The 13,630-nt window shown below is 36.6% G+C and overlaps 1 protein-coding gene across 1 annotated transcript; it reads right to left on the bottom strand.

Annotated features, from left to right (window-relative positions):
• Nucleotides 1-6,451: 6,451 nt before the first annotated feature.
• Nucleotides 6,452-10,288, bottom strand: LOC143248749 (uncharacterized). The gene is made up of 3 exons (XM_076497431.1): nucleotides 9,992-10,288; nucleotides 8,304-9,192; nucleotides 6,452-8,142 (listed from the first exon to the last, which is right to left on the bottom strand). The coding sequence occupies exons 2-3, from the start codon at nucleotides 9,182-9,184 to the stop codon at nucleotides 8,031-8,033; spliced, it is 993 nt and encodes a 330-aa protein (XP_076353546.1). The 5' UTR covers nucleotides 9,185-9,192; nucleotides 9,992-10,288; the 3' UTR covers nucleotides 6,452-8,030.
• Between the last annotated feature and the right edge of the window lie 3,342 nt (nucleotides 10,289-13,630).

Consider the following 13,630-nt stretch of genomic DNA (forward strand, 5'->3'; position numbering starts at 1 on the left):
TCTTTTTCTTTAACAGAAACGTTTATTGCTTACTTTGAAATGTAGAATTAAAAAACAAAAAAGCTTTGCTCTAGTTATCGTTAGCCTAACTATAAAACACAATCATTTCTAATTGTATTTAGAACTGTATTAGGTATTTTCTATTTGTTTCTGAACACAAAACTACACAACGGGCTATCTGTGACCTGCCCACCTCAGGCATATAAACATGTTTTTGCAGCGTTATAAGTCTTCGCACTTAGTCGTCGGAAGACCTGACTGATTTGTGTGTTTTAGGTAGAAGCTACGCAAAAAAAAGCACTACCATAGAGGAATTGAACCCAGGATTTTTGTCCTGCGAAGAACATATACTAGGACTAGAGATTTTCAGAATTAACAAAAAGTACAATTTTAGCTTGGGAAGTCTGAAGAATTAATTAAAATTAACGCAATTTACTCCGTTTGTTTTTGACGAAATTGAGTTTTCGCGTTCAACCAGAGCGGTGTTATAGAACCATGAAATTCAAACTTGTTAAAATGCACTTATCGTTTAGTCTTAAGTACTTCCCAACATTTCCGGGACGTTGATGTATCTACGTAAAATAATAAACCTATCACTCAGAGCTGTGTGCGTCCTACATCTTAAAATACCTCTCTTTATGTGGCCCGGCATAGCAAGGTGGATTCAGGCGTTCGACTCGTACTTTGAAGGTCGCGGGTTCGAATCCCCGTCGCGCCAAACATGCTCACCCTTTCAGCTGTGGGGGCGTTATAAAGTAAATGTAAATCCCACTATTCATTGATAAAAGAGTAGTCCAAGAGCTGGCGGTGGGTGATGATGATTAGCTGTTTTCCCTCTAGTCTTACACTACTAAATTAGGAACGGCTGGTGTAGATGGCCCTCGGGTACCTTTGCGCGAAATTCGAAACAAACAAATCTCTCTTTTTTCTTTCTAAGGTACACTTTATCCTATCGACATCATAACTTACTTCAGATTTATTTGTTTCTTTTTATTGTTTAATTTGTTTTTAAATAATACATAATTTATCCGTATTATTGCGTAGCCACCACATCTTTACACACATCTCCTGATAGGGTACGTTTTAGTATAATATAATATAGTCAGTGGGCGATTACGTATCATCTTTTTGTTTATTGAACGTACATTTTTAATAAGTACACAAATTATAGATTTCAAGCCAGGGACGATCGGTTCTTTGTATGAGAAAGCTCTGTTCTGTGGTCTGGTATCAACAGGATATTCAAATTGAATGGAAAAACTCCTCGAATCAGTGTTTCCCTTTCAGCATCATTACATCTTATAGACCAGGAACGCCGTAGACACACATACTTTCTCGATCAATAAGTCTTTTGTGTAAGAGAAAACTAGTGTCAACAAGTGGAGATTTGTTTAGAACTGTCTCATCACTCCATTGGTGGATAAGTCGTAGAAACACAATAAACTCGGTTGGTTAGAACGATTTGCTATCGAAATGAAGAAGCCAAGAAAATAATTTTTGAAATGAGTATATTACATTTAAACAATTATTTTACAGTAAGTGAAGTGGAACGAAGATCATTAGTTCTTGTTTAGTCGTTTTGATCAAATTCTATAGTTCCCAAGAAAATGATTTGTCATTCGTGATTCTAGTTCTCTATATAACGTCTCTAGTCCAAAAAGCTGGAAGCTTTGTTCGAGCTAATTTAAAAAAAACCAACAACAAAATATTACAAAACATCAAGTATACTGTAACCAACTAACTGAATACAGGCAAGAAGGAAGGGTTAAACTAGTTATTGAAAAAAACGAAGAAAGGAACTGAAAGGATGAAAAGGTGATATGGACAAAACAAAATACGAAAAAGTACTCAAATTAATATAAAAAAATAACAGAGCTAAACTCAATAAACAGTAGGAGAAGGAATAGAAAACAAGATGGAAGTTATCAGACTAACGAAATAAGGGAAAGAAGTGAAACAATCCTGTCTGATAGCAGTGAAACATAGATGAAACAACAAAACAATAAAAGGTACTAAACACATTCAGTCATGTGAAAAAGTTAGGACACCCTATGAAAGCCTGTATATTTTTGTAACAGTTTTGGATATATAGATATTTAATCTCAATTGTAACAATACTGAGAGATTATAGGAATATAACAAAACAATTAAAACTGAAGAAAAGACTTTTCAAGATCTTCTGTAAATGTAATTCTACAAAAATGCATATTCTAACTGAGGAAAAAGTTAGAACACCCCCACATTTATTCCCACTTAAAATGGCTCAACTCAGGTGTATCACACCAGGTGCACATGATTAGAAAATTGTTACTCAACATTTTGAATGAGGCTTGCCCTATTTAAACCTCAGACATTTAGTTTGGTGTGCTCCTGACTGTTGAAGTGAGAGTGAGCACCATGGTGAGAGCAAAAGAGCTGTCTGAGGCCTTCAGAAAGAAAATTGTAGCAGCTTATGAGTCTGGTAACGGATTTAAAAAAGATCCCAAAAGATTTTGAAATCATCCATTCCACTGTCTGGAAAATAGTCAACAAGTGGAGGGCTTTCAAAACAACTGCCAACATACCAGGTCTGGTCGTCCAAGCAAGTTCACCCCGAGAGCAGACCGCAAGATGCTAAACGAGGTCTCCAAACACCCTAACATGTCATCACGGGACCTACAGCAGGCTCTGGCTACTGTTGATGTAAAAGTGCATGCCTCTACAATCAGAAAGAGACTGCACAAGTTTAACTTGCATGGGAGGTGTGCAAGGAGGAAACCTTTGCTCTCTAAGAGAAACATCAAGGCCAGACTGAAGTTTGTCAGAGAGAATGTAGACAAAGACCAGGACTTCTGGGATAATGTTCTTTGGACAGATGAGTCCAAAATTGAGTTATTTGTACACCAGAACAGAGGACATGTTTGGCATAAACGAAATACAGCATTCCAGGAAAAGAACCCCATACCAACTCTGAAGCATGGAGGTGGAAGTGTCATGGTTTGGGGCTGCTTTGCTGCAGCAGGACCTGGACAGCTCACAATCATAGAATCCACCATAAATTCTACTGTGTATCAGAGGGTGCTTGAGGAACATGTGAGTCCATCTGTAGGAAAATTAAAGCTGAAGCGGAACTGGACCCTGCAACACGACAATGACCCAAAACATACCAGTAAATCCACCAAGGACTGGCTGAAAACTAAGAAATGGAGAGTCCTGGAATGGCTGAGTCAAAGCCCAGATCTTAATCCCATTGAGATGCTGTGGGGTGACTTGAAACAGGCTGTACATGCAAGAAACACCTCAAACATCTCACAGCTGACAGAATTCTGCATTGAGGAGTGGGGAAAACTTTCTTCAGACCGATGTCAGAGACTGGTAGATGGCTACAAGAAGCGTCTCACTGCAGTTACTTCAGCCACAGGGGGTAACACTAGCTATTAGGGGGTAGGGTGTCCTAACTTTTTCTTCAGTTAGAATATGCATTTTTGTAGAATTACATTTACAGAAGATCTTGAAAAGTCTTTTCTTCAGTTTTAATTGTTTAGTTATATTCCTATAATATATCAGTGTTGTTGAAATTGAGATTAAATATCTATATATCCAAAAATGTTACAAAAATACACAGGCTTTCATAGGGTGTCCTAACTTTTTTCACATGACTGTATATACCAGTTACATAGTGGTATAACTGATAGTGTAGAAACATCTATATCAGAGATAAAGTAATATAGTATAGAACCATATATATTCATTATACAGTGGTATAATTGATAGTGTAGAAATATCTACATTAGTAGTGTATTTAATAGTAATTATATATCAATTATACAGTGGTATAGCACAGAAATCTATATGAGGTACAAAATGGTACAGTTAATAATATAGAAGTATCAAAATTAGTAATACATTGGTATAACTGACAGTGTAGAAACATACATATCAAATATACAGTGATATAGCTGATATATCATAAACATATATATCAATTATACAGTGGTATAGAGTAGAAACATATTAATTAGTTATACAATGGTATAATTGATCTATATTGTAATATATATATATATATACAGATATTATTAATATAGTGGTATAATTGATAGTGTAGTAACACGTATCTGATTGCACGTGAACGGAAAAACAAAATATGTGAAAATGTTTTGAAAATTTGAAAGAATGTTTACGACAATACGTTGGAATTCAGTTTATATGGGTTGAGATATTGTAAATAGAAATACGGATTACAAAAGAAACGTAGGAGAGAATACTGTACAGAATAAAACGTATCCAGTCCTACTTGTGGAAACCTGGAGACCCAGAGTAAAACAGCAGTAAGTAAGTCTGCGGCTTCACAACGCTAGCAACCGTTCTTCGATACTCGTGATGGGCAAAGCACAACTATCCTATTGTGTAGCTTTATTCTGGCTATGACTATTTTTAAACTCTGTAATGTGAGTTCACTAATGGAAGAGATATCAAGTGTCTTGTTTCAAGATAAACCATAATTTCTTTCATTGTCAGAATAGTAGTTTCTCTCCAAAGAACAAAACTATTATATATTTCGTTCCATTTTTAGAATGCATATCAAGTATATCCTACTATATGAATAGGAACAGAAATGTCACGTAACAGTGATAACATTTCACTTGAGTTTTGTGTTCACGATCGTTCAGCGATCAAAAGTTTATATTTATATGCAAAAACGGCTCGTTTGGGTTGAGAAAATATTTTACATAGAAGAGCGAACAACGTTTCGACCTTCTTCGGTCGTGAACCTGACGATGACCAAAGAAGATCGAAACGTTGTTCGCTCTTCTATGTAAAATATTTTCTCAACCCAAACGAGCCGTTTTTGCATATAAATTTCTCAACAAGTGGGTTTCTCGACATCACTGAAAAGTTTATATTCACGTTTTCCTAGGAAACATGAGTCGAGTTGGTCGAAATCTGTGCTGCACCTCATTTTAACTTGTGGGTGCGTTATAAGAGTGACAGTCAGTTTCCTCAGCGTGAATGGTAAGGTGCTGGTGCCTATTCTCTGATCTGGTCTACCAATGGTTCATCGGGAAGTTTACGTATTTACAATGCTAATTAGTGGTTAGGCTTAATAGTGCTGGGGAGTCGTATAACAATGGTGATGGTTGATTTTGTTTAATTTATTGTATCATATTCGTGAAAACCAAACGTTTAACCCTTTTAATAAGAAATAACCTAACTTTTGTTCATTTTATTTATTGTTTCACAAGCATGTAAATCAAACGTTTAACCCTTTCTATAAGAAACACACCTTTAATTTGTTCTATTTATTGTTTCCTATTCATGTAAACCAAGCGTTTAACCGTTTTCATAAGAAAGGTACCTATCTTTTATCTGTTTCATTCATTGTTTCACATTTACTTAAATCAAATATTTAACTTCCTTCTGATGACAAAAAATAAAACATCGGCTTCAGTTAGAAGCCCTTCTTAGTATTTTACTAAACAAGTAAAAGACAGGCTTCCAAGTGCTAAGAGTTATTTCTTGTATATACGTCTGGTAGTTATAATTAACAAAATTTAATGTAAATTTGAGAGTGACTACGTTCGCTTGCCCATTTTCTTCTTGTATAAACTTCTGAATATCTTACAAACGCCGGAAAATAAGTGATAGACATTTGTGTTGTATAATATTTTTCACATAAATCATGAACTTTAAAATACCTGTTCAGAAACGTCGCTTGCAGGAAGTAAAATAGCCAAACAAGCTGCAGGAGAGAACAATCGATAATGTCTATAAAATGTAATAGATGGCAGCACTACCCTCGAGCAAATGCTGTAGTCTTCCGCTACTTTCTGCATAAAAATGAATATGTTTTGGATTAAAATTTTCTGTTTGTTTGCTTATCTGTGCAAGTTTACACTAAAGATCTTAAATATGTCGTCATTTATTTTTGAAAAGAAAACAAACTTCAAGTCATGTTAAGTGAATCGCTAAAATAAAATTGATTTCTTTCTTTCTTTCAAAAGGGGTCCGACATAGCCAAGCGTGTTAAGGCGTGCGACTCGTAATCTGAGGGTCGCATCCCCGTCGCGCCAAACATGCTCGCCCTTTCAGCCGTGGGGGCGTTATAATGTGACGGTCAATCCCACTATTCGTTGGTAAAAGAGTAGCCCAATAGTTGGCGGTGGGTGGTGATGACTAGCTGCCTTCCCTCTAGTCTTACACTGCTAAATTAGGGACGGCTAGCACAGATAGCCCTCGAGTAGCTTTGTGCGAAGTTCAAACAAACAAACAGTTTACCACTCGTTATATTAGTTTGAAGGAATAACACCCACCTTATAACTCATGACCTTCAAACTTCAAAAAGTTAGAAATAATCAGTGGAACCTCGTGAAAAGAATTCTGCAAATTTTGATAAAATATTCAAATTGAAAAAGTAATGCAAAAATAATATGTCTCTCTTAGAAACATATTCTTTTATATATTGAAATGTTGGTGTTGTAACTTTATTAACCTTTACTGAAAGTTTCTACAATATTTATCCAACTACAGCTATATTAAATATTAGATCATCACATTTAAAAACTTTTCCATTTCAGAGTCAAATTCAACAAAAAAGTACAAAACATAGTTACAATATTCCACGTATGCAAATTATGAATTAAATAAATAAAAAGCAAGTTTCGACACTGATATGTTAAAAGTTTGACAACACTTAACTACAGCTATATACAAAGACAAAGATACTTCAACCCTGACAAGTTTGTTTTTAGGCCTAATGGTGGTTCTGATTTTTTTGTAAAGATTTTTTCACTGATTGAATATTAAGCATTATGATAAACATTTTTATAGGACTTTAAGCACTTCGTTATTCTGTCAATGTTAAAGTATGAATTTTGTAGATAAAAAAACGTTCTGTTCATGTAAAAGTAAAAATGCTTTATTTTATCAACTTTACGCTATTACCTGTTAGGCCCGTGTTTATGTAACCTCGCAGAAACGATAAATGATTCATTTTATTTTAATTACTTTTATTTTAATTTTTTTGTAAGTTGCACCAAACTAAGGATATCTTGGTTTTACCCCTGAAAAATCCAGGTTTATCTGGCTAAAGCAGTAGACAGGGACAAATATTTCAAACAAACTGTGTAGGTACAGTCCCACGATGAATATGGCCGTTAATTAACATGTGAAAACATTGATGAAGTACCAATGACTGCATGTTTTGAGATAGCCAGCTATTAGATGTGTCAGGTATTATAGCAATCTCAGAATGTCAAAAACAAACGATTACGTTCATCTCTCCTGAGCTGATTTTATTTATATAGGTACGTGGAAGTTTAATTTTGAAAGCATTAGAAATATGAAGTGAAATACTTCGACACACAAGTTAATTACGTGTGAAAACGGCCAACAAATTTCATGTAAGAACGTGCCCTGTTGCTTTTAGGGAATATACGCCCCTGCTAGAGATTTACTCTTAGAGAGTCCAGATTAATCAAGAAAAATTGCTAGGATTTTATTCCGTATGGAGACTGGTCCAACTGGAAGAAAAGGCTAAGGTGTTATTGTCTTCTTTTTTATTGTGATTTATCAAACGTTTTTGATCCTACGTGATTTTATTGTCACTAGCTCAACCTGACCGCACGAGGCTTATTGTCTTGAAACAGGCTTACGCTAGCTGTAAACATGAACTCTAGCGAACTACGTTAAATCACGAGACTGTGTTCCAACTTAAAAGAGAAGACTTGAGAACAAAACAACATATTTTCATCTAGTCGTTACTTCAACATGTGCATCGTTAGCTCCATATTTAAACATGGATAAAATCTAAACAGTTTCAATAACTACAGATACAATTAACTATCGTTATAATGGTAACGAAACCTTCTCTAGTCCAGGGAACAGGAACTTCCTCGGTAACCAGGTTAATGCGAAACAGGTTTTTGAAAACGTCAAGGCGAGGTAGAGTTTATGTAACTAGTTGCGTTTGTCAATTACGTTTTGAACGCACGTGACAAACTGATTCTCCAGGTGGTTTTTCGCTACTCAAACTCAACACATGACGCCATCTACAATCTACACCGATACTTGGAGCACTTGCGTACTTCACTGGAAAGTGCTGCTACCTTGAACACACCCATTTTAGACTCCATCCAATAGGGTACGAACTTGTCGAGAACACTGAAAAAAAAAAAAAAGGAAAAACGGTATTAGAGTTATGGGTCAGGAACATTTTAATAAGTGTAGTTTTTGAAGCTTCGTGGGCCTAAAATGATTTAGAAGAACAATAACTGATGCTTTTATTCCTTCAAGCCAGTAAAACTGTTGAACTGAATACTTACTTTATGACACCTGCTTTCCCTTTGACGTCACTCATAGTGCTCCCAAGTTCACAGATTATTCTATTCATACAGTCTTCATCTTCCACAGCTGCCCGATAGATGGCGTAGTACTTCTCAAGTTTTTTCCTGAAACCACTGAAGACGTTTAACTCTTCCTGCTTCCTGGATGTAGCGGCGCTGGTTCCCGTTAGGCTGGTCACAGTGGGTATAAGAAGGCCTAGCCCAAGAAGACCCAAGACCTGCATCAGTAATGACCCAAATCCGTAACCATTACTTCCCTGGCCAAGCCCATAGCTGGCAGATCCACTAGGATACTGATAATTAAGACTGTTGACAGAGGGCAAGTAGCCTGCGTAGTTTCCTGCGTTAGCTGGGAAAACCCCTGCCACTAGCTGATTAATACCGCTGCCGTGACCTGAGGATCCTAGTTGCCCAGCACTCGGCCCTGCAAACTGACCAGCATAGACTGTAGGACTCACATCGTGATTGTTCACAGCAGCTTGGTAGATTTCTGGTCCTGAAGAGCCCTGGGCTGAGCTCTTTTCGAGGCTAGTTTCGGCTGGTTTGAAACTGGAGCCAGAGCTAGAAGAGACATACGTTGGTTTAAGTTCAGGTACAGAAAAACTGTTGTCTGTTAACTGCTGTTTTTTCTGCACGGGGTAGTAGTAATAGTAGTGACCTCCTTGGTTAACAGAGGGCGCTTGGTGGTTTTCCTTAGAATCTTTTGCGGTTGAAGAAGATCCACTGGATGCAGATGGAAAATATACGGACTGATTACTACTACTAACACGCGGCTTTTTATCATCTTCCTGTTTAGTAGTGACGCTGGAAGCCGCAAGAGCTAGGCCTAGCAGCCCAAAGATGAACACTACTCTCAGCATGTTGTTTTCTGTAATAAGAAACGTCAAACGTACAAAGTCACCACAAATATCTAGCAGTAATTTTTATTCTAATAAGAGCTAGTAAAACAAGCTGTGCTGAACGCATATCCTAAGGATTATTATTAAACTACTGTGGTTGAAAATTGTCGCAGTAGTCTGTATTATTATGAAAGAAAACAACAATAACTAATATATCGGAAAAAAAAATGTTTGGCATATTAATACAAAAACCATTGAAACTTTCTGATACGTGGTGAAATGGATACTAGTTGAACTTCAGTATGCTTAGTTTGATGCGAAACTACATCATGGCTGACACGACGGATATATGTACACAAAACAAGAGTATGTTTTAAATTCGTATATATACTAAATTACAGTATGCTTTACATGGCGAATATAAGCTAAACTGCATGTGTGTGTTTGTAATTAGGCACAAAGCTACACAACGGGCTGAATGTGCTCTGCCCACCACGGGTAGAGAAACCTGGTTTCTAGCATTGTACGTTCGAAGATACGCCACTGGGAGCATATAAGCTAACCTACAGTACGCCTGATATGACGGATATGAAGTAAACTACAGTATGCTTTATATAACGGATTAAAACACCAGCACTATACTTGGCATCAAGCTACTGAATCACTGATGACAGAATTGGCAGGATCCGAAAATCGTTTTTCTTAGCTTATTATTTTTATGTTTGTACTTTCGTTCTGACGATTCTCTTTCATTTAAAACAACTGTAAATTATAAACAGCTTACTGCTTTTCCTTGTATTTTACTTGTTATGAAACAGGGGTTCTTACCTGTCTAATGTATATCTTCTGGTGCTCCAAGACGCTTTTCTGTATTTGTACAGGTGTTGGTTAAAATAAATAGTGTAGTTGTCGCCAAGGTGGTCACCTCAATCACGTGATTTCGAACTGCCATTTGGTTGTTATATAAGTGCCCCAAGAGCTAACGTAACCCATCTCGTGATTGGTCTGCTGTGATATTAGGCGGTTTCAAAACTCCCTTACGTTTCCAGGTGACTCCACCTCATTACCGCCCGGAAATAAACAACAATTTGTACTAGCCTTGACCAAGATGTAATCAGGTCACGCCGACACGTGCCTCAAAATTCTCACGGAAAACAAGAGCTTGTAATCTTCCGCGTTCTGGCGAGGTTGTTAAACTCGAAAAGAAGTTCAAGGCCATGATGAGGGTTGTTGTTAACTGACCCTTAATTTTCACTCAAAGAGCGCCAGAAACGAGGTTCTTAGGTCTGTTCTCGAGGTGGCGTTGCTTTCCTTACGTCGATGCTGTTCATCTGTTCTTCCTAAAATATTTGTATTTGTGCTTTTATGAAGTTAGATTATATAAAACTTCAAAATGAAGGTTATTTGTGAACTTCAAACACTTTATTCATTCATTGAAAGAAAAAATAAAACATCGAATCTTCTGCGATTACATCACGCAAATTACCACAAGAAATGAGCGGATCGTTGAAGAAAAACTATAATCGTATTTTGTAGAGAACCAATAAGAAGAAATAGATAGTGAAATTGGAGAAAAACTACAATTATATTTTGTGGAGAACTAAGACGAGAAAAATAGATCGTTAAGTTTAAGTAAATTCTATTAAGTGTAAAAATGTTTCAGGTTTTTACTTTAATGATGTCCAGTAATATAAATAAAAATCAATTGTATTAAGATAACAGTTCAACAAATATCTTTGTTCATCATGAGAGCTCTAGTCTAATGAACGTCAAGAAAAATACCTAAGGCCGCTTCTTTGTCTCTTCGGCAAAAACGTAAAGAAATATATTCAAGTATTTATGTTGCACTTGTTAACTGTCTAAAGGTCATGGAACGTTCGTGACAGTATCCGCCTAATAAAAAAAAAAAACTTTTATGGACGGTGATTGTTTGTTACTATAAAAACGAAAAAAGTGGGAAGAGGTGGTTGACAAGGTAACGAGAAACCTTACCTATAAAGGTGATCGACTGAGTCATTTATCGCTAGTAACTAGTTCTGCATAACTTGTAATGTTAAGTACAGTGTAGCTCATTACGGCTCCATTATTCAAACTTGACTTTCAAAGATAAAATACGTTGACCAGTTCTAACAAGGAACTGAAAGGAAAGTCTTTCGAGACCTGAGACAAAACAGTTTATTATTTAGTAAAGCAATCATTATCTAGTAAACCACGTATATAGAGTAGACTGATCTACCATCACAGCGTTTCATTATCTGGAAAACCACGTATATAGAGTAGACTGATCTACCATCACAGCGTTTCATTATCTGGAAAACCACGAATATAGAGTAGACTGAGCTACCATCACAGCGTTTCATTATCTGGAAAACCACGTATATAGAGTAGACTGATCTACCATCACAGCGAATCATTATCTAGTAAACCACGTATATAGAGTAGACTGATCTACCATCACAGCGTTTCATTATCTGGAAAACCACGTATATAGAGTAGACTGATCTACCATCACAGCGTTTCATTATCTGGAAAACCACGAATATAGAGTAGACTGATCTACCATCACAGCGTTTCATTATCTGGAAAACCACGAATATAGAGTAGACTGATCTACCATCACAGCGAATCATTATCTGGAAAACCACGTATATAGAGTAGACTGATCTACCATCACAGCGTTTCATTATCTGGAAAACCACGAATATAGAGTAGACTGATCTACCATCACAGCGTTTCATTATCTGGAAAACCACGAATATAGAGTAGACTGATCTACCATCACAGCGTTTCATTATCTGGAAAACCACGAATATAGAGTAGACTGATCTACCATCACAGCGTTTCATTATCTGGAAAACCACGTATATAGAGTAGACTGATCTACCATCACAGCGTTTCATTATCTGGAAAACCACGAATATAGAGTAGACTGATCTACTATCACAGCGTTTCATTATCTGGAAAACCACGTATATAGAGTAGACTGATCTACCATCACAGCGAATTATTATCTGGAAAACCACGTATATAGAGTAGACTGATCTACCATCACAGCGAATCATTATCTGGAAAACCACGTATATAGAGTAGACTGATCTACCATCACAGCGAATCATTATCTGGAAAACCATGTATAAAGAATAGACTGATCTACCATCACAGCGTTCCATTATCTGGAATACCACGTATATAGAGTAGACTGATCTACCATCACAGCGCTTCATTATCTGGAAAACCATGTATAAAGAATAGACTGATGTACCATCACAGCGTTTCATTATCTGGAGAAACACGTATATAGAGTAGACTGATCTAACATCACAGCGTTTCATTATCTGGAAAATCCACGTATATAGAGTAGACTGATCTACCATCACAGCGTTTCATTATCTGAAATACCACGTATATAGAGTAGACTGATCTACCTTAACAGCGTTTCATTATCTGAAATACCACGTATATAGAGTAGACTGATCTACCATCACAGCGTTTCATTATCTGAAATACCACGTATATAGAGTAGACTGATCTACCTTAACAGCGTTTCATTATCTGAAATACCACGTATATAGAGTAGACTGATCTACCATCACAGCGTTTCATTATCTGAAATACCACGTATATAGAGTAGACTGATCTACCATCACAGCGCTTCATTATCTGGAAAACCATGTATAAAGAATAGACTGATCTACCATCACAGCGTTTCATTATCTGGAAAATCCACGTATATAGAGTAGACTGATCTACCATCACAGCGTTTCATTATCTGAAATACCACGTATATAGAGTAGACTGATCTACCATCACAGCGTTTCATTATCTGGAAAATCCACGTATATAGAGTAGACTGATCTACCATCACAGCGTTTCATTATCTGAAATACCACGTATATAGAGTAGACTGATCTACCTTAACAGCGTTTCATTATCTGAAATACCACGTATATAGAGTAGAGTGATCTACCATCACAGCGTTTCATTATCTGAAATACCACGTATATAGAGTAGACTGATCTACCTTAACAGCGTTTCATTATCTGAAACACCACGTATATAGAGTAGACTGATCTACCATCACAGCGTTTCATTATCTGAAATACCACGTATATAGAGTAGACTGATCTACCATCACAGCGTTTCATTATCTGAAATACCACGTATATAGAGTAGACTGATCTACCATAACAGCGTTTCATTATCTGAAATACCACGTATATAGAGTAGACTGATCTACCATCACAGCGAATCATTATCTGGAAAACCACGTATATAGAGTAGACTGATCTACCATCACAGCGTTTCATTATCTGGAAAACCACGTATATAGAGTAGACTGATCTACCATCACAGCGTTTCATTATCTGGAAAATCCACGTATATAGAGTAGACTGATCTACCATCACAGCGTTTCATTATCTGAAATACCACGTATATAGAGTAGACTGATCTACCTTAACAGCGTTT

The sequence above is a fragment of the Tachypleus tridentatus genome, chromosome 4, assembly GCF_004210375.1.
Source record: "Tachypleus tridentatus isolate NWPU-2018 chromosome 4, ASM421037v1, whole genome shotgun sequence".
NCBI lineage: Eukaryota > Metazoa > Arthropoda > Merostomata > Xiphosura > Limulidae > Tachypleus > Tachypleus tridentatus.

Coding starts and splice junctions, on each gene's coding strand:
- LOC143248749 (XM_076497431.1), bottom strand. CDS start 9,184: ATGCTGAGAGTAGTGTTCATCTTTGGGCTGCTAGGCCTAGCTCTTGCG. Junction 8,143..8,303: donor GGGAAAGCAGGTGTCATAAA/GTAAGTATTCAG, acceptor TTTTTTTTTCAG/TGTTCTCGACAAGTTCGTAC.